This window comes from Nyctibius grandis, chromosome 16, assembly GCF_013368605.1.
Source record: "Nyctibius grandis isolate bNycGra1 chromosome 16, bNycGra1.pri, whole genome shotgun sequence".
In the NCBI taxonomy this organism is placed as follows: domain Eukaryota; kingdom Metazoa; phylum Chordata; class Aves; order Nyctibiiformes; family Nyctibiidae; genus Nyctibius; species Nyctibius grandis.
Genome location: NC_090673.1, coordinates 1185946 through 1211524, shown reverse-complemented (window position 1 = coordinate 1211524; position 25579 = coordinate 1185946). Strand labels below are relative to the sequence as shown.

The following is a 25579-nucleotide window of genomic DNA, read 5'->3' as shown; positions in this document are numbered from 1 at the left end:
CACTAATGAGGAGGATGGGCAGAACCCTCTTTATTTGTATCAGCTGTATCTCTCTCTGGCTGCTGGCAGCTTCTAACCAGAACTGCTCCAGGGACACAGAAGGGCTGCACAGGGTGGTTCAGGAGGTGTCCATGGTTTGTACAGTTTCATCCACCACCTCGAGTTCCAGGAGTGACACATTTTCTGTGAGAACAGCCGTAGTTCCTTTTTCACACTTGTATCGCCCATACCTGTTAAAGAAATGGGAAGATGAAGCTGGAAGGTAGTAATACATAAGGAAAATCACTTAAAATTTCAGAACTACTCAGCTTTCTCTAGAAGTTTCCTATAAAAGTCCAAAGTAAAGGAACTGTGCTTACTGCAAAATCTAAACACCTGATTGCAATAACTGATAAAGCTTCAGATAAACTAACATTCTTAGGCAACACACCATCTTTAAAAAAATAAATTACCAAGTAACTGGAAAGGCCACCTCAGAGCAATCAGGGGGCTCTCATTGCAGCACAGGCCATTCTTGCTGTGTACCCTCACTCAAAGAATGAGCAATTTGTTTTTTGCAACTCTAGAATAATATCACCAGTGCATTACCTTTGAGTTTCTGTGCTCAAATTAGCTCACGTTTAACACAAAGACTGCCTGTAATCAGGCCATGCTTCTGAAATGTTAACTGCAGCCGACTAAAGATTGTCGGATTTCACTCATTTATGCAGTAGGATCCAAAAATCTCCCTTAAAATGTGTAACAAACCCTCTCTCCTAGCTGAGCGCCTGTGGAAGTTTGCTCAGAATGAGGCACATGCTGATGGAGCTGTACAGTAAGAAACCCAAAAGCCCTTTCCTTGGAGCAGTGCAGTTCTTTGTGGCTTTGGCCACAGCGTCTGCCTCAGAAAGAAGGGAAAAGCAATTCCTTCCAACTCTCCTATTTGGGCAGGGGCCTGAAAAGCTGTACAACTTGTTACACGTGAAAGTACATATTGCAAAATCCCTCAGCTGCTGGGGGGGCTGCGTGGTTCACGGAGGAACAGAGCTGAGTGTTTAGAACTAACATTTGCCAACTCCTCTAATGCTGAAATTTTGCTCACTTCAGAATTTCATCCCCTCTCCATCCTGAGCATTACCAGTATCACAAAGCCATGCGATACATCCTGCACTGGGACCTTGTTCCCAAACAGTTCCATCGCTGAATGTTTTGACACAAAGTTTAAGAGATCAGAACTACACCCCTAGGGAAACAAGCGACAGAACGATGTCGCCTTTGTGCAGGAGTTACAGTAGTTTCACACCCTGTGCAGCCTTCCCCTGGGCTTTAAGGAATGAACAGGGAGAGCTGTAACATGGGGGGGCTGTAAAGAAATCTTTTTGATGGGGCTTGTCAAAGGAAAGAGCTAGAAAAACAAAAGCACAAGTTTCTACATAGCGGAAATGGTCAAGAGGACAGTTTGCTTAGGAAAGCATGAATGCTTACAAGCATGTTTTAGCTTATTTATACATGAAATGGGACTCAAGTTTAATCCAACTAAAAAAAAAAAATCTTGTGACTGCTGTATTTAGCTATTGACTGTACACTGTCCTTTCAGCACATCACAGTAGATTTCTGGACAATTTTGAGGAAACTATAGTGATCAAAACAATGCCTGCATTGTCTTAATCGTGCCTAGGGCACTGGCTAGAAGGGGCCTTTAGAACTAGAATAAAATACAACCTCGTAGTCACAGGGCAGAGCTGGGGAGTTCTTCTCTTGGTGTTGGGTTTGGTCCTGCAGTGAGTTTGTATCTCGTGGTATCTGTTTTCTTGTTTAGTTGAAATTCAATATACAGATCTAGAGCTTACTCTGACAAATTTAGTATTATGGAAGAAGGAATTGGTGGGGAGAGCACGGATAACAGAGCTGCTGGGCTACTGACCTGTCCCCCTTTCTGTTGGCCACATCATATGGACGGAGAAAATCCAACTTGCTCTTGCTGATGACACAGATGTCGATGTTGCTGCCGGAGCCCAGGTCGTTGTATATGCCAGCTGCAATGGCATCTCTCACAAGCTGTTTGGCTTCCTCTTCCTGGAACAGTTAAAAAAGCTGTCATGGCACAAGGGCTGGCATGGCACAGAGATGTCTGTGGAAGCTGTGAGCTCGCAGAACAATAAATGGGGGACCAGGGCCTTTGTAATCACCACAGTACTGCAGAGCATTAACAACAATCATCTGCTGAACAGCAGGGCTATCTGCAGGGACAGCCTTTTATCCTGTCCGTGATCCACCCCCCAGGACCATCAGACTTAGTAAAGACAGTCAAGGAAGCAAAAGTAAGATTTCTGTCTTCATGAACAGAGAAAAATAAATTTTACAATTTTTATCTTCCAGGCTTTTGTGCACATGCACGTTCCCAGTTCCCTATAGTGCCCTCTGTGTACCAGTTGCATACAAATTAAAGATTCACACTACTTACAAGACTTCCCCAGGTAGGGACTATTTAATCATCCCCTGTAGGACCAAAATTATTTCTGTTATTTTTGGTAACATAGCTTGGTTTGCAGAGTTTATTCAGCTCATCTTAATAGTAACTGTGTCACAAAGCAGCCTGGCTCAGTACTGAAGGGTAGCTGGCCAATATTTTTAATTCCAGTCCTGAAGACAAGTGCAGAGAATTTAAAGAAAGAAACCTGCTGAAAATACTGGTCAAGGTAGGTGCTTCTGTCAAAATAGTGCAATCTGTACTTAAGGGTTTACCATTTAAGTGAAAAAAGGGAAAATTTGCTACAGTTTTTTCTGCTGTACACTTCAGAAATGCCATACATGGCTAAAGCAAAAATCTTATCTCTAATGCAGTTATTTAATGCATCCTGTATTTCTATACTTCAAAAGCATGTGTATTTCTAAATTACTTGGTACAACTACAATAATCCTATTTGCAACAAACCTAGAAGAGAGAACTAGACCAGGGAAGAAAGCTCCCTATTTGTGTTGCTTCTGAACTCATGCACTGATCCTGCAGTCTCTAATGGTGTGTTCATACAGGTCTGGTACATCCATTTCTGTTACCAGGGCAATGCCCAGCTGCTGAAATAGCACGTACACAAGAAATGTGCCATGTAGAACCTGTCTAAATAGCCTGGAACAGGGAGCAAAAGTGTCTGTGTGACACAAACACCCCACTCAGCTGAGCGTCTGTTACCAGGAAACCTGTCAGATTCATCAAACTCCATTAAAATATTACACCAGATCTGCAATCATCGTAATCCCCCAACAACCTTCATGAGCAGCACTGACGTGAAGGTGTCAGAAGTACAAGTTTGATACACCTGATAGCCCCTGCTAGAAGAGAGGAGGCTGCCAGAGCAGCACTGGCTCCCTCTGCAGAGCCCGGGCAGGGCTGAGGTTTATTTCAAAGGCAGCTTAGTGACAAATCACAGCTCAGATCCAGAGCTATCAGAAATAATCCAATAGAGCCAGTAAAGCCTCTGTTTTGCACTGTAACTGAGGATGGTGAGCATGAAGGTGTTGCAAAACACCTTTCTCGAGTTATTTTAAATCTTGTAAACACCAGGTACAGGCATCTGTCCTCAGTGGCTACATGCGCCTGTTAGGACAAAGATACAAACCTGCCTGACAAAGCCCTGCCACACGGGGTGGGGGTCACGGCCCCTGGCTGCACCCCTTCCCTGGCACCGGGTGACTGGTAAGAGACAAAACCAGGGAGGACACGTCCTGCACCCTCAGCTCTGCTGAGGCCTGGAGAGAGTAAGTGCTACAGCTCCAGTCAGCTGGCAGAGGTGTCAGCATGCACAGGAAATATATACACACAGAGTGTGTGTGTAATATATATATATATATATATATATACACAGACACAGACACACACACTTCAGTCTTTTCAGTAGCCTCTTAAATACACACCAGAGCACATGAGACCCCTTAATTTTTCTCAAAGGTGTATAAGGAACTGACTTGAAAACCAGGACTAGAGCCTGCCTGTTCCAGCAAAGAAAGAGTAAGGCTGAAAGGTCTCTGTGAACAGAGGTTTGGGCTCCATTTTACCCTTGAGTCTGTCACAGCAGGTGCTGCTCAGCCAGCCCCACATGAGGGGAACAGGATGCTCCCAGCATCACTCTTCCCTGCTTTGCTGATACTTCACACCTTTGAATACTCCTCTGCCACTAGACATCATGACAAAAGAGCAGACAGTCAATGCTGATGCTGATAAATGCAGCTTTCTAAAATTTGCTTCATTTTAAAGGCCTCGGTGTCTCTGCCCGTGCCCTGCCCCAGCACACCAGCGATGCCGAGCTCCGCAGCCCGCTCTGAGAGCGGCTGCGCCCGCCCTGGGGCACGAGCGCAGCTGAAGAGGAGCCCAGACTTAGCTCAGCTACAGCCCCGTCTGCTCCCCGCACATACTCCGCATTCTCCAGTGGCCCTCTACAAACAAACTGGTTAATAACAGTATTCCTGCTCCTACAGCTTAATTAGGGTGTTGACCAGGAGGGGGGCATTTTTTTCAGTAAATTATAGAAATAGCATAAGTAAGTTCTTATTTCATTCTCAGTTTTATTAGTATTACTCTTTTTAAAAAAATTAATTCCATTTTCTACCAAGCTGCCCTGCTGTAAAAATAATTCCTGTAAAAATAATTTCCTCAGTTTTTGGTAATCAAACTGATAAGCAAGTATTTCCTTATTCAACCACTGAAAGACTACTTTCACTGATTTGTTGCATGCTAAGGGTATTTAGTACTATAGTGAACATAAATATACTAAAATAAAACAAAGATGTGTAGATACGTTTTAAAAAAATCAAGCGGTAGCAAAAACCAGAATAATTTTAAGCCATTGTGGGAGCTGTTAGTATAAGAAAACCACCACAGCTTACGAAACAAAGCAGATTGGTGGGGGTTTGTTCTCTACTCCCTTTTAATTTTTTTTAGACAACGATGTAAATAGTCATCCCACTAATTTCAATTTTATATTTTTACTTTTTAAAAAGTACTCTTATCAACCTACTGTTATCAAACTAGTTCTAAAAATCTCCAGTACAGTCCGTGGAGCTGAGCTGTAACTGCACTGAGGAAATCTAAAATGGATCTCAGCTCTTTCATCCGATACAGTGCAGCCGGGTTCATGAACCTGGAATAATTTTAATTTTAGAAAAACCTCGCTTCAGTGCTGGTTACTGCTGCTCCTCTTTTCATAATTTAGAAAGATGACCAGAATGGCCATGAGGAAAGAGCCCGACACAACCCGACAGATCCCGCACACGACGGCTGTTCCACAGTCAAAGTTGGGGCTATCACGAAAGTGCTGACACAGCCTTAAGTACAGGGACATGAATGAGTCGCTGTAATAATTAAGCTTAAAAACCCCTAAAAGTTCACAGTATATAAGAGGAACACTTCCTACTTTATGGTTGCAAAGACCAAGGTAACTGGGAATATCATCCTCCCGGGTCCAAACTGCTGCTGAAATGAGATTACAGCGAGTGATGTACTGCGGCGCGCGGCGGGCAGCGCGGCACCGGGCGCCCCGTTTGTCTCCATCACGGCAGCCCACGATGTGTCCCAGGACTCCAATGTGCAGCGCCACTTACCACCCCGTGACAAATGGGCAGCGCTTGTAAAAGGCGCAAAGAGGTCCAGACCAGCCGTGTAATGGTCACCACAGATGCACCGCAGCGCTTGGGGGGGGGGGAAAAACAGACCCCAAGTTCATTAAAGTGACCAGTAATGGATCTTTCAAAATGCGTCTTAGGAATAGTACAGTAAAGGCTAAAATAAATTACTCAGCGTGGAAGGCTAATCTGAAATGGTGTTTGATAAATTATTTATAGCACAGACAATTGTCTGCATTTAATATTGGAGCTACTGGTAGCATCTTTAAAAGATGATTTATGTGTTGCAATGCCATTAAGCTTTATATGGGCCCACTGCTAGCTATAAAGTCTGCTGAGATTTAGAGAATGAGTTTTAAACTGTCACTGCAACATCATAGTAGATAGAGCCTGTATTAAATCTTTACTTTAAACCTGTTATCTGGAGAGTTGCATTTTGTAGACACTCAAGAACTGATAGATTACCTCTCTACAGCTGCTACGGTGCGAGTCCCAAACAGCACCAATAAGGAACTTTTACACATTATTCTTGTATATGACTTGAATCAAGTCTCTCTTCTCACTTAAGCAATTTCCAGATTTCAAATACTACTGAAATAAAAAAGAAAAGAGACTTTCCTACAGAAGATGTGTGTATTTTCTACATCCCATTAATGCTATCTTTACTAATAGCTTTTAAACAAGTTGATCATCACACCTCCCGCAGTAAAGGGAGCAGCTGGAATGGCTTTGTGAGTATTATTGCCTCAACATTTTGTAACTTCACAAGTTAGACAGATGTCTTTTCCAGCGTTAGAAACTGTAGAAAGGATTTTTTTTTTTCATTCTTACCCAAGTGAAATGAATACCTTCTGCAGGTCACCTGTATCCTGTTAGATATATGATGCGTAGTGCAGTTCTCCAATAATAAGTCTTATTGAGAATTTGAAACATAGCACACAATGAATATTAGTATAGAATGAGTATGACAGCATGTAACAATTTTTGTAAAAATAAAAGAATTGAAATACTTATCACAATTGTCTTTTACAACAGAATGAAATTTCTTCAACTTATATAATGTAACAAGTCAATCCTACTTAAAGTGAGAATCCACAAGACTCACGTGGGAACAGAAGGGGTGGGAAAAAAAAAACCCAGAAGCCTCAGGAAGGACATGATAATAAAAAAATAAATCTATAAAGGAGTGTTGGGAATCTGGGGCTAGGAAAGCGATACCTCTTGAAGGACAATAAGCACCTACAGAAGCATAATTAGACTTTGGAAGAGTAATCAGCAGCCTACAACGTGTGAGAGGACGGACAAGTCTGCCTGCTGGGAGAACTGCGGTAGGGATCAATATGTGACTGGGAGCAATGCTAAAATCTGCTGGCTGAGTCCAAAGAGAGACAAAACTGATAAGCAAAGTACTTTGTGTTTTTCTTGTACAGGGAGGCTGAAAGACTCCATTAGTGAGAAGGAATTTGCTTTGGCTACCTTTAGAAGCTGGGAAGGGGCTGGCACATGTAATTTAAACCCCTTGGATTTAACAAGTCTTCACCAAACAAGTATGCATTTCAAGAGAACCTCATAAGCAGATGAATGACATACCTTGTTGCATTTTTTATTTTTTTTTTATAGACCTATGCTACAATCAAAATAGTTTTCTTTCATCTTTGATCAGGTGAATGAAATTTAAAAGCAGCCAGTCTTTCTAGCTCTCCCCCCCACCCTTCTTCCTCCACCATCTTTTGTTTGTGCTCTAAAAAGTCACACAAGTTAGAGGCAGGATGCTGAGATCCAACAGCCCAAACAATGCAAACCAGGCTATTAAAATAGATGTGTGTGATAAGCACGTAGGATCAGGATTCCAAGTCCTAGAAAACAGGATTAAACTGGCCTGCTGAATGAGCACAGCACAAAGAAACAGTTACAAGAGAGAAGTTGCAAGTAGAAAGAATTAAAGCCACGATCACACCAAAGGCAAAGGGGTTATGAAAATCAGCATCTGAGATATCAGCAGCATCTGGGAGACACGGAGCAGTAAAACACAAAGACGGGTCCTGTGAACAACCACCAGTTTGTGCATAAAAAAGAATGGGGAGAAGTTACCAGAACATTCCCAGCACATGATGGAAAAATTAAAATATCTAAAGGTATCTAGGACTAAAAACTGTGCCCTGGCATAGGTGTAAAGACGCATCGCCTCCCTCCTGCTGAATTCCAACATACACTATTTGGAACCGTGTACGTTCTAATGAAAACCTTACATCTAAAGAAAAACATGCCTTCAAATATCATACACGGGTTTGTTTAGTTTTACTGAACAGCTGTTTAAGACAAACAGAAATTTAGTAGTTTCTAAAGCAAATGTGAGGGGGGGGAAAGTGAAATAACTACTGTTACTTTGTGTGTTAAACAGCTAAGTTATTCTACATCAAGGTAACGTGTATCGTTATTTTCCAGTTCTGTTTCCACAGCCTTAAGAAACTGAAATGCTCCAAATTCTGAAGCATTGCAGGAAGGCAAGTGACTGACTCAATATTTGCAAAGTGTCAAGGACTCAAAGACCATTAAATATTATTAGAATTTTTCTCTCCAGAATACATCCTGTTCAAACACTGTGGAACACACCTCTTCTCTGGAATGGTGACTTCAAATACATCTGTGTAAGCCCCAACTTCCCTGCAAGCTTTCAAAGCTTGACTTCATTTAAAAGAAAAAAAAAAAAAGCACATGCCAGTTTCAGTCACGTACGTTCCTGTGTTTCCTTGCGCCACTGTACTACTACTACTACTACGTTCATCACCGTGTGCGTGGGCAGGAAATTACACAAAAAGCAATCGGAGCACAGCCCCGACCCAGCAGCCTTGATAAAACTCAGCAATTTGAGTTTCCACACCCATGTACCTACATTCATTCATTAACAGATCACAGAACCATAGATGAGGTAATTCTGCACTGCATTTGATGTCAGTTTTGTTGTGACTAACATGTCAGTAAATGTTTATTTTTCCAACTGTTTTCCACTAAGAACTTTTCAATAAAATACACCTTAGTCCCTAATTATTATTCTCAGTGATTACAGTTTTATCATGTTCCAACAGTAGATGCCTGCAAGCCCAGGCTCATCACCACCTCCCCCTTTCTGATATTGTACACCACACAAGTATAATAAACCATGTTAATATTTCATACCACTGTGAAATATGCTGGAGTATCAATTCAACATCTGCTGTCTTTAGGGTACTGGCGTCCCGCAGAGACACTTTCAATTTGTAATTGAGTTCTATACTGAATTAATCAGCAGTTTATCTTTTTTAGTAAAATAATGTCTTCCCCACTAACCTGGATTTACATTAACATTTTATGCCAAATTACCTGCCAAAGCAAGAAACTTATACGAGTCGGAACTACTGTTCAATAACATTAGTTCCTATATGTCATTCCCTACATGAATATTAGTACAATACATATTTCCAATGGTATGGAATTAAATTACAAGCTCCTCTCACAACCACGGGATTTAACACTATTCCCATACTCTGAACTAAGAACAAATATGAAAATTCATTTAATCCATCCCTTACGTCTGGGCGAAGTTTGTGGGTTTTTAGGGAACTGATTCTCAAAATACAAAGGACTTGCTCAACAGTGACAGAGCTGTGACTGCTGCCCCCACAGCCCTCGGCGCGGGAGCGGCACTCGGGCGTCCTGCCACGTGAAATATTTTCCAGGATGTTTTGCCTGTGTTCTGCAGTTGTGGGAGATACACAAACCGAAACAATTTAAAGTGGAACACCTGCTCCTGAGAAATGCATCAAAAATAATCACCTGTCCTGCATCTACCCTGTGCAGTGGAATGATCTCTTAACGTGGAGCCCTGCTTCGACTGGCTTGTCTACGTTATTACGTACAAAGTTTAAGTGTTACTTTTGTAAAGGTGAAGAAATTCTTGCTCTTTGTCATGCAGCAAGGCCCAATTTAAACTAACATAAAATTTAATTCCCTCAATATAGTCTGTAAACAGAAAACTGGAAGAAGGTGCTACTGCGCATGACTGGTAACTCAGACTGATACTGTTGGCAGTTTCCCACCCGATTTCTGCACAGAAATTGTGCTTAGATATATTCAAAAAGCACACTTCAAAACACTCCTCCAGTAATCCTAGCCATCCCAGAGCACATCTAGCCAGCACATTTTAAATCAGCCTCATATTTCCTGTTTAACGTTAGTCCCACAAAGGAAATCAATCCAAGGCACCATTCTGTGAAAGATGAGGCCAGCACTAACCATCCAACGCGTCAAGCAGAAACCAGGCTACCACAGAATAATTTTAATCTAATCTAAAAGTAAGAAACAGCATGATAAACCTTTATTTTCTGGATGACTGTTGGCACTAACACCTGATACTTACACATGGAAATTCGAGTCCCTGAAGGAGACAATAACACAGGTATGTAAGGAAAGCATGAAATCTGCATGGGCATGAGTGAAGATATGCCACTAGCAGTGTGCTTATTGGCACTGGGTAATGAAATAAACAGATACACAGAGCACATAAATACAAAGTACTTATTTTTGTTCACAGAATCAGATTCCCCCCCCCCCATTTACTTAATCTCTGTGTTTGACACCAACAGGGGTTCAAGTATCTCAGGCAGGCTCTCCAGCTTAACTCTGATAGTCTGGCTTGATCTCTATTGTCTGCTGTCTGAGTGCAGCCGACAAACCTCCCAGCAAGTGGTCACCTTCCTACAGAGTCATTAAACCTGACTGTCAGCTGGTGGGATTAGCCTGCAGACTCCTACACCTGAGCCCTGTGGCGGGGACACAGGCATTTTGATCACCGTCACTAATGAATACAGAATTCATATGCAGCTTGTCATTGCTCTTGAGCCTTGAATCACACAGATGCAGGCTAAATAAGACTGATGAGACAACTATTGTTGAAGATTAGAGAGTTTTGACAGTTTCCAAAAATAGCTCCATATTATTGTCAGTAGTTAATACACAAAAATAATACCACCATATTGAGGGACATAGGAAATATGAGCACAGAAACATTTGAATGATCTGTATGTCAGCTCTTTAAAAATGGAAGAAAGTTACATGATTTTGTAATATTTTGTACTATGCCTGATGTATTTTTTTACTATTTTTACTATTAACTGAAAAAGGTCACTACCTCCAGCTCCTCCTGTCTGCCCATCATTTCTCCTTTGGCAGAGGATTACCCAAATCTGCCAGCAGCACTGCTCATCAGATCACTCCCTAACCCACATTTGTCAAAACCAAACAAGTTAGCAGAAGTGATCACTGCAGGATGATCACAAAGCAAACCTGGCCAACAGGTGAAGGAGTGCAAGTGTCTGGCAGGAGAGCAAGATGCAGTTTTTCAGACAGCAGAGCTGCTGCAGGAGGGTAAGTGCCTACACTCCATGTGGAACATAGCCAGAACAGCCCCCTCTTATTTTTAATCTGCTCCTACCTCTCCAGAGCCTTTCTGTTTTCATTCAGTACCACCTGATTCCCTGCCACACTAAAAAAAGTGGTATAATAAATGACTGTAAATATAATTTCACATTTTTGGGTTGATCTATTTTAGAAATAGTTATCTGCTAGACTACCTCCTTCCATTTTTTCCACCTATTCTGTGCCCCTGAACTCATTACACAAAGATTTACTTCCCTTTCCCTGGAATAGTTCTGCTTTCTGTAGCTTTTACCCATTCTCTTCCTTTTGGATCCTCTTTTTATTAAACCTGGCTGTTTTGATGAAATACAGAAAAGAAACGGAGTTACAAGCAGCCTGTTTCCTTGCTTAAACACAAAGCTCTTGTCAGAAGGCTACAACATAGCATCACTGTACATCAAGTACTACTTCTACAGACAAAAAGCTTCTATTTTTCAAACAGAAATAAAATACCAGAATAAAATATATAATACCCCCCCAATCTCCCTAGGAATTCAACAACCACAGTATAGACAAACCCAGAATTCCAGCATTTAACATTTTTTCCCCAGATCATGATGGTTTCCACATCCACTGACTCGGAGTATTTCTTTACCAATGTTTAACAGCAGAAGGCATGAATGCATTTGCAAAATCTGACTGTAAGGTTTAAAAACCACGTGGCTACTCTATTGAAAGAAAAATTGGCTGCAATGAAAGATCTAAGCTCAAAACACTCTATTAGATGTGCTGTTCTTCCACTTATGTTTTTTAAAGTGGATCCACAGCTGCCCACATGACAGATTAATATTGTTCCACAGTAGTTAGGTGCTTGGCATTACATTTTTGAAGCATCTACAGGCCTTCAGGGCTGAAAGTGTTCCCATCTTCAGCAATCTATAATGGTTCCTCTAGAGGCCAGCACTTGCTTCATAATGAAACATGCCTCCATAAATCAGACTGCAGAAGTGGCACTCGTGTACGTCACCATCTATCTTAGCAGTTTCTCTGAAGGATGTTGGGTAAAGATCATCTCCCGGCATTGCAACCAGGGAAAGGACCATCACACTTGGCATTGATAAAGCATGCGCTACTTAAATCTGAAGACACACTAAGTCTATGGAAAAAAAACACATCCTGCTGGTGTTAGCATGCCTCAGGCAGTGGTAGCAGCTTCAGCAACTCATCTTCAAAAGGCAGAGCGCCAGGGCTCTAGAAACCTGCAAAAATTGGCTAAGCCTGCAGTCGTCTTTTTTTTATTTTATTATTTTTTTATTTTTAAGTTGAGCATCTTCAAAGTCTACGATTCTAACTGTAGGGCACAGCAGCTGCCACTGCAGATTTGATCCTCTCAGCTTTTGGCAGCTCTCAACTTGAAATTCTAGCAAAAGAATTTTTCAAGTTGCTATTATTGCCTGTCATGGATTTATAAATATTGTGCACTATCTGCTGTGGCATGGCTCTCATGGGACACCAGTGCATGCCAAAAGCATAACAGAATGAAAAACAGTTCCTATTCTTCAAATAAATGCTAATTTTTTTTTAACTGAGCTCACACGATGTGTTTGGTGATCAGCTTCAATAGTACAGAATATATATCAGAGGCAAAAAAGCTGATTGTCTTTTCCAGTAGTATTCAGCTGCTACTTTCATTAAGCTTGTTTAATTACATTCCAGATGCTAATTTGCAAGTCGCTACCAGAGGGTGCAGGACAGTTTGCCTTTGAATCATTTTTCTGTGATGTGATGGTCTTGAAGCACACCACTACCCTCCAGTAGCCCTAGCAAGAGATTCTGACAATTAGTGCAAAAGAAAGCAGCATTGATCTTGACAGAAAAATATTAATCCTCTACCCATTTTATTAAATTAATCTCCAGGAATTTTAAGTTTATCATCATTGCCATTTCATAGCAAATTTTATGTAAAATATACATAAAGATTTAATTCAGATTTAATTTGTTTTAATTTCAACAGAAATATCATTTGTTATTTCATTACTTTACTGGAAAAAAACCACCCACATCTGACTTAAAAGGTAAATATTTCAAGCTGGCAGCCATAACAGAACATGAAGAAGTGTTTAAGAGTACAGTTGAGCTTTATCACCTGCAACTTTGCTGGTTTAGTTAATACAATTACTAAATTGTTTAGACAACAGAATATCTGGCAAAAACAAAGGAAGGGTTAAGGTGCATGCAAGTCTCAAAGAGCTAAATATCTCTTTCCACAAATTGGTAGGCTGCATTTCTACATGCTTGTTATAACAGCAAATATCTGCTGCCATTTATGGTTGTGTATGAAGACAATTTAATTAGGATGACCTTTCTAAATAGGAAAAGTTGGAGATTTACCAATTTTTGGTGCCTTTTTTGGTTGCTCTTACACAAAGAATGACTTAAACTACAAGCTTGAAAACTAGCTGAGAATGAGATGAAATTTTTAGTTTCATAGCACTTTGACACTGGTATCTTTGAAAGCAGACTATTATGCTGTAGCTGTTGATTCCAAGGATTTGCAGTCCATGTTTTCAGTATGAATAGCACACATGCCAAGTGCACAGTCACACAAGAGGCTGGAAAGAGACCATCATTCTCACAGCAGCATGAGGGGAGAGGAAAAAAAAAATAGAGTCTGCCTCTGTCTAGTGGCTCTTTCTATCAGTCATCTGGTGTAATGGTACTTACAGAAGAAACCTGCGTGCCAATTAAAAATATTCCAATATTTCTGATAGCATTTATAAATACACCAGAGGCCAGACGTCCAGCGCCTTCAGACACTGCCCAAAACTCTGCAGCAACACAGAAATCCTGATCTTACTGCGTTTTCACAGTTTTGCACACCTACAACTATTTCACATTTACTGACAGAAAAGGAGCCAGTTCCAGGAATAACTGGAAAACTGCTTACTACTAACTCTTAATCAGTTTAACTAATGGAAAACTTCTCAAAACAAGTTGGTTGGGTTTTTTTTAAAATCAACTGGTATTACACATCACATTTCTTCAGGAGATGTAACAGGGTACAACACAGGACTTTAAATTTAATTGATCAGCTTTAGAGAGGAGCCCAGTGGGCTTATGGGACCATCACCTGAAAATACAGTGCGTTTGAAGGGGAGGAGATGACCCACAGCAGTTGCACTACAAAGATGACAACCACCTAAAGACCTTTTCTGAACTAAATCAACTTTTTCCTTTTCCACATTATCCAGTGATACTGAATAGCTGTAAGATTTGTTATATCTACATGTTAGGCCAAAACGATTGCAACTGTTAGTGTTACAAGTAATTTTTAATGGGTTCAATTTTCGATTTTATGTTCAATTCTGAGTTTTTTTTCCTTACTGTGAAATTATTAATCAATTGGAATGAGAAGGAGCATTCACAGAAAGCCTGAAGAGATTACTGTGGTTTAAAAGAGGGCTTGACATTACTGAGGCATTTTACAAAATATGGTTACAGAAAGCCCTTTAATTGTTTAGGTTTTATTTTCATCAATAGTCTGTCTGCAGATAACTGGATTTCTCTCTTGTTTAGTTTAGTGGGCACTGAACCCTCCAGCTTTTTCTCTCCTGAATGATTCTCTATAATAAGCAATCAGCCATTTTTCAATTTTTACCAAGATCATCAGCAAAACACAAACAACCCACAGCCTTATACGTCTTCTGTAATCAGCTATTAAGTAGATATTAAAAATAAAAGTGCAGTTACTAGTTCTGAACACACCCAATCAACCAGAAATCTAATTGGTTTCATATACTACTTGAACATTCTTTGTTGATTTTACAATCATGCATTCTCTTTTCAAGATTGAGAGGGAGGACTGACTACTGACAGAAAAACAGCAATACTGACTACGCAAGGGCTGTTAAATTCCTGGGTCAAGTATAATCAGTAAGTTGTATGTTTTTAAAGCTTTCACCTACATTCAAATCACACAAGTTTTTCCACAAATAAATTTGCAAGCAGCTATATTTCTTTACATTTATTTTACCCATCAATTTTCACAGCTTTGCAATAAGCTGACATTAGTACCTTTTAAGTGCAGGGAAACTAGAGCAGATTTAACTTTTCTAAAGCTTCAAACCTCTTAAGTCCTTATGATCATGAGGATTACTGAGGGAAGAAACAGGTTTAAAAAAAATTTCTTACCTCCATGTCCATTTTATATTTATCTTCGAATACTGCCATAGCTGCTAATGATCCGGAACCTATGGTAACAAAATTAGGACACTTATTTAGCTAGTGTATTTAGATACAGTATTTTTTTAAAGATAAATATCAGCAGCACAAACCAGACTGAAGACTACCTTAGCTTACTATACACTCTAAAGTGTAAGCCCTCTTTAAGTCCAGCACCTAATTTAATCCTAAATTTATAGCTAGTGTACACAGACTTGTCACAGTCCTCGTTCCAACAGCCTTTTTATTGTTTTGAACACTAAGATATGAAAATGATGTTAGAAAAAGAATTAACCAAATGCCACAGTTTGTAATTCCTACTCCTCCATTTCTGCTGTCCCACTTTGTGCCTGGCCACGTTAGAAGGTCTGTCACTTAATACTAAGACACTCAGAATGAATAGATTGCTTTAACGAGCTGCCCTGGCACAGTCACCTTTGCGCATGGGGATGAGTAACTAGCAATGGTAACAGGGCAGTGGCTGCGGCCATCAGGTTATCTCCCATATCTACTTTTAAACAGTTTATTATGCATTTACTTTGTGCCATTATTTCTACACTGAACAATAACAGCCAAATAGACACAGTGACAGCCATGAAAACGTGAGTTTAACGTTACACCCCTTAAAGGATGCAGTGCAAGTGTAGTAACAGAACAGAGGCCGTCTCTACCCAAAGCACTGTAACTGCAGGTGTTACAAACACGCTTGCTGTAAATTAATACAAAAAGCAGTATAATACTATTTGAAACTGTAAACTTGCTTTGTTCAGAAAGAGTGAATCTTCAGGAAGATATCTGCTCTGTCTGTGGCCCTAACCATATTTCAGAGAGTGCTACTTTTGGGGAGTGAATAAAGTTACCTGCAATTTTTTACGCCAATTAGAAGATTTTTTTGGCATTTATTACTTTTTAACTTGTTTTGCATACTGCTATCTGTTTAGCTGGGTCACAGAGAAAGCCATATTTTCTATTTAAAATGATTTGTGTATACCGCTTGACCACCTCAATGGTTTAGTGAAAGAAAAAGGCAGCGATTAAACAGTTTCAAATGAGGTGTCCTGCTGATTTTATCAAGTCTGCTGAATGTATAATGAAAAAGGAGAAGCTGACAGTGACACTGTTGAGAAAATACAGACTACCTTATCTGAACCATTTAAGGAGGTCCAATTATAGATCAAATTTAAAGGGTAGAAACAGCAGATTTACAGACACAAATCAATGAACATGGTAATCCCAATGAATGTGACAGATACTGCTGTTACAGAATATTGCTGTGGTTGAGGATCATTACCTTTACAGTACCAAATACATCACATCTAAAAGCAGTAGGACACGCTAAGTGTGTACTTGTGTTACAGGCAATGGCTATTCATTTACACCTTGGAGCAATACATGACTCCATTTTTTAAATGCTGAAACTAGGAATAAAGCAGATTTTTAAATAACTAATAGCAGAAATGAACTCCTGATAAAAACAGCTGATACCACAGAACAAATCACAAATAAAAGGAATTTTACTGATCCTTCAAACAAGGTCAAAATAAGGTGTGTTCCAAAACAAATACAGGACTTCAGCATTAAAATAACTCTTCTTGTGGAATGACACAGGAGCATTTCTAATGAGGGGAGAAAAAAAAATGAGACAGTCTAAAAAAATAAGACCACATTCTTATTCCATTCAAATGAAGACCTACCATAAGCAGAAGCCTCAAAATAGAAAACAATCTTACCCTTGGATAAGGGTTCTTTAAAAGAAATTAGAGTATAAAGACTAAAAAATGTGCACGAATTAAAATATAAAAGGTAGTATCTCACAGAAATTACTACACTAGCTACCGAGCTAGGAAAAAGTGGTCTCAATTTCTTAAGGCTTCTACTGACAAATAAAAATTATCAATAACACAAATATTGCTATTATTATACTTTTAATTATTTATCTCACTACATTACCAAGATGCAAATAAACACCAAATCTAATATCAACATTAAATAAACAAATGCAGACACTCCTATAATGTAAGTTTTCAAAGAGTTCTTGAAAGTCTTAATTTAATTAAGCCTACATGTAGACATCTACCTCTGAAAATCAAGATCCCAAGGAGGTTCTAACAGAACAGGAAAGCTGGAAAAGCTGAATAAATTCTCTTGGTTTTTTTCTTTACTGCTTATAAATCCTAAACATAAGCTTTATAAGCTTGCATTTAAAAAAGTGCCTTAGCAAAATTCTCACAGCACAGCTAAGCATTCTCTGAAACAAAGGATTTTTGTGACCCTAAATAGCACAATGAAAATTCTTTACTCTTACTAGCAGCAGATGTAAATGCTGTGTTTTTAGAAACACAAATAGATGTATACTTCCGAGTTTCTCCATCACAACAAATCATCTGCTGTTTGACAACAGCAACATGAACTGTTTGGAATATACACACATCATTAGTATTTTTCACCTGTAGCACATTAGCTAAGAAAACCCCCTCAATCCCCGTTTGCACTGCTGGTGGGCTGAACCATCCGTGCAGGAACCAGCAGTGGACAGTTGCTCGTGAGCACAGTGCAAACTTCACTATCCAATTACACCGACTTCCCTCCACTTGTCAAATTCCACAAAGGATCCAAACAACCCCACAGTGTTCCAAGTAGTTCAACTGACTCGTGAACACTTCGCATTGTAACGGGAGAGCTGGCAATAAAATCTGTGAACTTAGGCAAACATTGGAAGTGTGGTTTTCTTATCGCAGTAGCTATAAAAGCACAGAAAACTTAGATATTAAGGGTCTATGGAGAACTTGTTTGTGTGTGGGAAACAGCTGTTCTCTTGTCCATCTATTGTGCCCACCAATAATTCATTTTTAACAAGTACGCCTTGCCTTTATGTAGAAGCAAGCTTAACAATTCTCAAACATAACGTCTGGAGAAAGATAAAATCCAAACATTGCAAAACACCATCCATTAATTAGGGATAGATGTTCCCACCTCATACACACGAGAACTGATTTAAGGCACTACCAGTCAGGAGTCAACATTGCTAGGATGCATCTTAGCAACCTCAAATCTATTAAGACATTCAGGAAAGCTGAGATAACAAGTCATTAAATAGTGTCTTTAACTCAGCTCAGACTCAAAATGCTACCAAACCAGGTATTTATTTCAGATAACTTTAGTTTGAAATCTTAACAACACACAACCAATGCAGAAATAGGAAGTTTTCTTTGTTGCAGGTTTTTTTTTCTTAAAAATGTTGGAATTTACAACTGCTCTGTGTATGAGCAATCAGGATAATTAAAGTGTAACGGATAAAGTAATCAGGTATTTGTATTATACAACATCCAGGACAAATCCTTTCAGCTAGATTTTTAAAAACCACTAACTGCTATGAATGGTTACACTTCAACGACCTTGGAAACACAATCATCAAGAAAAACAATGCCCTATCAATTCCAAAGAGTTTATTTTGCATATATTTTCAGTAAGCTACACTTTAGAAACAAATACTCAGGAAGCATTAATCTAGCATCTAAATATACAAAGATACTGACTGCCAAACAAATTATAAAGAACTATAGAAACTGAGGTGCAAAGCTCTATTCTGAGGCAAATCCTCTGCAGTCTGATAAACAGCATGAACAAGGGAAGTTATAAGACCATAAGAGATTTTATTTTTCTTCTTTAAGAAACACAGGTCATTTCATAAGTTTTCACAACCAAGTTATTAAAAATTTTTCTGGACTCAACTGTAAACTGACTTTAAAAATCCCACCTGCTCTTCACTCGAGCAGTTGTACCACTTCAGTATTGATTTAAAGTGAAAGACAGTTATTGATACATAGCAAAAAAAATCCAGCCAGACATAATTTCTGCTGTTTTGCCACTGCAGTAGGTTTTCTGAAACAGTTAACTGGATCTTTTTAGCAGAACATTCACTGAAGACAACTTCTTACTGCTAAGCACAGTCCATTTTCATCACCCAAGGACCTGTTTGCTACCTCAGCCTGCCACACTGGAGGACGCACAGAGCCTTGAGAGAATAACGTTTAGCACTTCCTAATCCATCAGTGTCAGGGCTCCCTGACAGGACATTTATTCACACATGCTCATTGTTATTCAATTTGCTGTTCATTCTGGGTAAAAATTCGGTGATCTCCACAGCCCCATCGACTGGGATCATTTTTCACCCTGGTTCCTGGCCGAGGGGCTGAGTCTCAGCAGTGGTAGTGCTTGCTCTGCAGGACAGCATTGCCAATGCATGAAGAGCTGATTTATGAATACGAAGCAGCACCGGTACCAAGGGACCAGGTTTAGCCACTAGAGATTACTGGAATATACTCACTGTTTCCGAAAGCTGAACTACAGACTTCAAGTGCTTTAATTTTATGCATGCATTTCATTATAAGTCTTGGCCAGAAGCTTTCCTAGACAAGCCAAGCAATCAGACAATCCTGCATCGTTTGCTGAAATCCAATTTTGTCCTTTGTCAGCATAAACAGTTTAATTTGATGTTTTCACTCCTGAGTAAGCACTGAGTATCTTTTAAATCTGCCTTGCAAGGGAGGACACCACTCTGTCCATCCACAAACTCACTCCAGCTAAATAAAAACATGCTCCAGCACATTAAAACAACAAAAAAAAACAACAACTCAACCACCTTTCCTATTTAATACTGAATTTCCAGAAGTTAGCTGGCCAAAAGTACCTACCCTGATTTAATAAATTGCCCTTAGAACATTTGGAAAAAAAAAAACAAACAATAGATTAGTCTAAATAAGATCAAAATACAATTCCAACTATCTCCAATTTGATCCTTGATACTTTTTCTGCCATCTCAGTTCTATCTTTCATTTATATGCACAAGCTAATCATTTTACTAAAATATATCCTAGTCACCAGAGAAAGTATTAGTGTATCAGGTGTGGAAAGGTAAAGGACATTTCTGCTGAGAAGGGCTTTGTTTGACAGCATGGCCAACAGTGACATCTAATCACCAGACACAGACCTGGTACAGCTGACAGCAGAACAAAGTTTAAGCTACAATGAACTTAATCCATTGATATCCTACTTCCTACTTGTTTGAACTTACTCTGCTACTATGTTATTTTTGTGGAGGGAAAGGAGAGCGGCAAGGGTTGAGAAATGCCAGATTTTAAAGCTATTAAAACACAGCACAAAAGTAACCATGTATGTAACAGAAAGTGTGTTACTTTATTCGGGCAATCAACACTAGCAGCTATTAGTATAGTCTCAGTTATAGTTTTACAGTTTACTACAGTAGTAGGTATAAAGCAATATATAAGAATCAGACATTTTTTTTTTAATATCAAAGGCTAAACAATGACATCACATGACTGCCACATGGATTTGATTTGCCAAATAACTTGCCCATTCCCAAGGTACTGGCACCATCTATTGGCCCACCACCACTGCTGCAGGATCTCTGCACACTCACCACCCTTCTCCTTGCACACTAACCAGGTGATTCTGTTTAACAGCTGCGCTGTTTCAGAAGTGCAAAGATCCAGAAGAAAAAAACAACCTTTAACATTTCCAAGAGCAGAGTAAGTAGGTCTTTTATCTAGAGATGCCAACCATGAACAGAAAAAGATTTAACTAAAATTAAAGTTGTATTTTCCCATCACAAAGTCAGCACAAAAGCTGCATCAGACATAGACTGAATGTGATTTACTAATCTGACACACTTCATTTTCAGATCAATCTGCTTTTCTGATATATTTATCTGGACTCTACATTAAGCTTCCACAGATCTACCAAAACCAAGCTCTCATTTAAAATCATCCAAGAGTTCAAAACAAAACACAAGTCTGAAATAATACAGTGTCTTCCTGAGAGATCAGAGAGCAAAAATAATTGCAACCCTGGTTATGTTTGGAATTTTACTTTTTCCAGATGTGTGATATTCTCAGAATGGCATTAACCTTCAAAGCCACAGATGAAACTGCACAAGAACATTACTAGCTCAGAAGGCACTAGATTAATCTCTTACTAGGGTCTCAGGGGTATCTCTTACTATTTTTTACCCTTTACTCCTAGATTATTGCCTATAAATCACAAAAAAAAAATCTGAACTAATCAAACAAGCTGACACTACTATTGAAAATACTTCCTCTGCCAAAGACTGGGCAAGTTCTGTGATATTTCAAGATGTGCGTGTCCTTCCCTTCAACAATGTACACGTTATTTTCCTTCTCAAAAAAATACTAGGATGCTGGTGATCACTAAGGCTCTCCTGCAAGTGGCAAAGGTTATTATAGCTATTACTTACAGTGTCTTCCTGAATATACTCATAAGAGGCCTCTAACTGGGTTGTTTAGCAAGATCACATGTAAAAGTATATATGCTCAAGAGCCATTTCACAACTTGAAATTATTGCTACTGCAAAGCAGCACCAAGGAGTTCAAAAGTTTAATTATCTCCTGTAGGTATTCTTCATCTCCTTCTGTAGAACTGGGAAGTAATGGAGCAATGTTTCTGCTTTTTAAGTGAGAACAAGACACTCCAGAAAAGCTACCTATCATTTACATTCTGCTATCACAAAGTACTTATTTCCACGTTATCCCATATTCTTGTTTATAGTTGAAAAAACAGCAAATAAGAACATATTTACCAAGATTGTATTTTACAATATATCCTGAACATTGCTTTTGTAATTGGTCTTGACAGGGTGTCTTCATTTAGCCCACACCCAGGGATGAACAATAAGCAGCTGTTCTATCACCCAATGTCTCCTCCCCAACCAGGAAAGGGAACTGGGAAAAGGTGAGACTCTTGGGTTAATATTTAAACAAATTTAATAAAATAAGGAAACCAATATTGAGGCTAATACAAAAGACACAAAATTATACTTAGCCCACAGAGAGGTGGCAAGTTCCTCCAGGGATCACAACCATTGAGAAGAGAGGAGAAAGAGGGAGGGAAGAAGAGAGCAGAGCAAAAAGCTCCCCTCCATCCCCAGCAGCTTCCCCATTTATAGTGACCCTGACGTTAATGTCCCAGCACACACCTGGGCCAGCCTGGGTCAGCTGCCCTGGGTTTAACTGCTCATGGCCTTGATCACCAGCCCACAGCTGGGCACAAACAGAAACAACATGGAACAGAAAAGTGAGTCTACACATTTTAGCCCCACAAAACCAGGACACAGGGTAATACCTAAACACCAAAAAAGCATACAAAAATCTGTGGTTGCAGCTTTCAGTATTATCACAATCCCTGATTCAAAACAGAACAAGATGTATGCAGAACTGCATATACCTACAGCTCAAATTACTATTACAGAAAGTGTTACATAGACAGAAGAGCTGGGGTACTAACACTTAGTAACCTGGTCATGTGCTCCTAATGTCTAATTGACCCCAGCAACAGACAGAATTAAACTTATTTGAGAAGCTCTATACAGTAAAGACCAATTGTTATACATAGCAAATATACCAGGTGTTGCTTCACTACAATGAAGCACCTTCTTGACTAAATACAGCTGCTACTTAGCAAGAAATACAGAAGTACAACAGTCCCAAAGGAGAAGCAAGGCACATTTTTTTCCTAATGGAACTACACAAAACTTCAGGCACAATGTAATTCCCCAAGCGAGACTTTATATGAACCACGAGTTAGGACCATCTGCAAATCAAGTTTCTGAGGATTTTTTTTACAGCAACTTTTTGGGAATCCCACAGTTCTCTTGCTTTAAGGTATGCTGGGGAATGCACACAGCAACTTCCCTAATACCAGTTTTTTGGTAGCTTAGATTTAAATAGTATAATAGCCCATGTTTTTAAACTGTTAGAAAAGAAACAGAACAGTGCACCTGCCTTACAAATACGGGTACAACTTCATCTTTGAAGTCTGAGGTCTGTGCAGCTCCCAGCAAACAACAGAATTTAAGTAAACACTTTAAATTATAACTTGAAACGTTCACCCTTTTTACCAGGCAGTTGTGTTACGATACATCACTTACCCATGGTAACGTAAGGCAATTTGTCAGTTGACCCGTGGGGATATATGCTGTAAAGGTGAGGTCCCGTGACATCCACTCCCCCTAAAACCAGGGCAGCACCAATGTAGCCTTGATACCTGGGAGCAAAGTTTACATGTGAATCTGGAAGTCCACAATAAAGCTGCAGTTCTTTTTAGGACCACATTTGCATTTTCCACCATTACACCCAGTGCTCCATAACAGAAATGCTACTTTTACCATCTGCAAGCAATAGTAAGAAATTTACTAAAATATCTAAGAAATATACTAAAATACAGTATATTTCAGCATCAAGCAGAACAAGCAAGCACTGGACAAGCTAGTAGGCTGGATGATACATTTGTGCTAACAGGGAGAGAATTCGGATTGGTTTTCAAGCCTTAAATGAAATTCCTGTACCTGCAATTAAGTTTTTATTTAGAGGCTTCAAAGAAAACATATTCCTTCATTTCTCCCATGAGATGTTCTTGGCTGTTTTAACTTCTTAATTCATTGCTTTGTGACACACTTAAAAGGCACACTGCCTAGCAATACAGCATGAAGCAACTGAGATGAATTATTGTCATTTATCTCAGTCACTTGGTTGCACAAAGCATTTTCTTTTCATTGCTTTATTTCATCTTCCTGGAAACTTTCCAATAGCTCAAACAGTATCTTTAATGCAATACACTCATTTCCTTCTTTCCTTCTCTTTCAACAGAATTTTTTACTTCTGCAAAAGACAATACTACACAGCACTGGAACACTTAAAGGTTTGGAGAGTATGCCCTCTATCAAAGGGCACGTTCTACACCATGCCACTAGCGAGGAAGTTCAGCTGCCACTGACTAGGATCAGTCAAGCAATCAAACAAAATCTTAGGATAACTGGTCTAGCCATCTCACCACAAAGATACACAAGTTTTCATGGGTGTAATCAACAGTTTATTAAACTATTGTCCTTCTCTTTATGCCATGTAAACACTAGCAACACAGTACAACTATAGTATTGATTCTCTAAAACACCACAGGCTTGATTTCTCTTCCATCTCAGTTCAAAAGCCTATGAAGCAAAGAGCAATTCTTAAATCTTTCCTAAAGTCTTCTTATGAAGGTCAAGTAAGCTGAGGAAGGATGCGCCTTCACAGGAGCTTAAATGTTATCTAGTGGCTTTAACAGCATCATTAATAAACAAGAAACCCACTCAGTTACCTGAAAAGCATTTGCTTTAGCATTCGATTAGCTGTGACAACTCTTGGAAGCCGCCCGGTAGATAGGGAATGGAGCTCCAGATTGGAAGAAATCAGCTGAGTTGTCATATCAGTATCTGCAGCTGTTCCAGCACCACAACAACTGAAACATATTACGAGCAAGTTAGGGAAAGGTGAGGAGGATAGGGAAAACAAATAGCTCTGTGCTTTATCCAACAAGTACAAATTTTCTCATTGTAAAATTGAGGAAATTAAGTTTTCATACAGCCAATATTTTCAGAGCATGAAGCAAGATAGCCTGTTTCAGTGTAAATGAAATACCAAAAATCCCCAAGTCTTACTAATTAATTATCATTTTTAAAGTACACCTTAATATTTGCTGTTAGCAAAGCACATGGCTAAAAATCCTAATACTATTACCAATACCATTTCAAAATAAACAATTTTAACACTTACTAGATATTAGGGGAAATGAAGTGTATTTTTGAACAGTTCTTGTCAGCAACAACCGTTCCTTCAGTTGCTCTCGTATCTGCTCCGAGCACTATGCCATCCTACAGAAAGGCAGAATTATTCCCACGGCCTCGATCGCCCACGGGGACCCTTCTGGCACCCACGGCGAGACCGGCTGCGAGGCCCGGGGCGGGGCCCGCAGGAGCCGGCTCCGCACAGGCCGAGACGCGGGGCCGGGGAGGCCAAGAATGACTCAGCAGCACGGAACCGCTTCCCGACGAGGCCGCCGCGGGGCCCAGCGGCCTTTCCCCGGCCCCAGCTCGGGAGCGAGGGGCGGCTGCGCCCGGCTCGGCCTCAGGGCGGCGGAGCGGCCCGCGGGCCCAGCCAGCCTCCTGCCCGCCGCGAAGCGCCGCAGGGACGCGCCCGGCACCCGCCTCACCTTGAAGACGACGCCGGCGATGGTGGTGCCCGTCTTGCGGGCGGCGGGCAGGCGCTGCCCCTTCTGCGCCAGCTCGGCCTCCAGGAGGGAGTTCCTGCAACACAGGGCGAGAAGTGGGGCCGGGCGGGGGCCTCCCCCGGCCGCAGCCCCCGCTACCTCCCAGTCCCAGTCCCAGTCCCAGTCCCAGTCCCAGTCCCAGTCCCGCCCGCGCCTCACCGAGCGCAGTTGTCGAAGCTGAAGCCGCCGCTCGGCGCCTGCAGCACGGACACCGCCGCCATCTTATCACTCCGTCAGGGACGAGCGACCC

General features: G+C 40.3%; 1 protein-coding gene across 1 annotated transcript; it reads right to left on the bottom strand.

The window, feature by feature from the left end:
• Window positions 1–6: 6 nt before the first annotated feature.
• PSMB7 (proteasome 20S subunit beta 7) lies at window positions 7–25579 on the bottom strand. The gene is made up of 8 exons (XM_068413855.1): window positions 25489–25579; window positions 25273–25366; window positions 24837–24934; window positions 24382–24522; window positions 23174–23289; window positions 15181–15239; window positions 1904–2055; window positions 7–230 (listed from the first exon to the last, which is right to left on the bottom strand). The coding sequence occupies exons 1-8, from the start codon at window positions 25548–25550 to the stop codon at window positions 119–121; spliced, it is 834 nt and encodes a 277-aa protein (XP_068269956.1). The 5' UTR covers window positions 25551–25579; the 3' UTR covers window positions 7–118.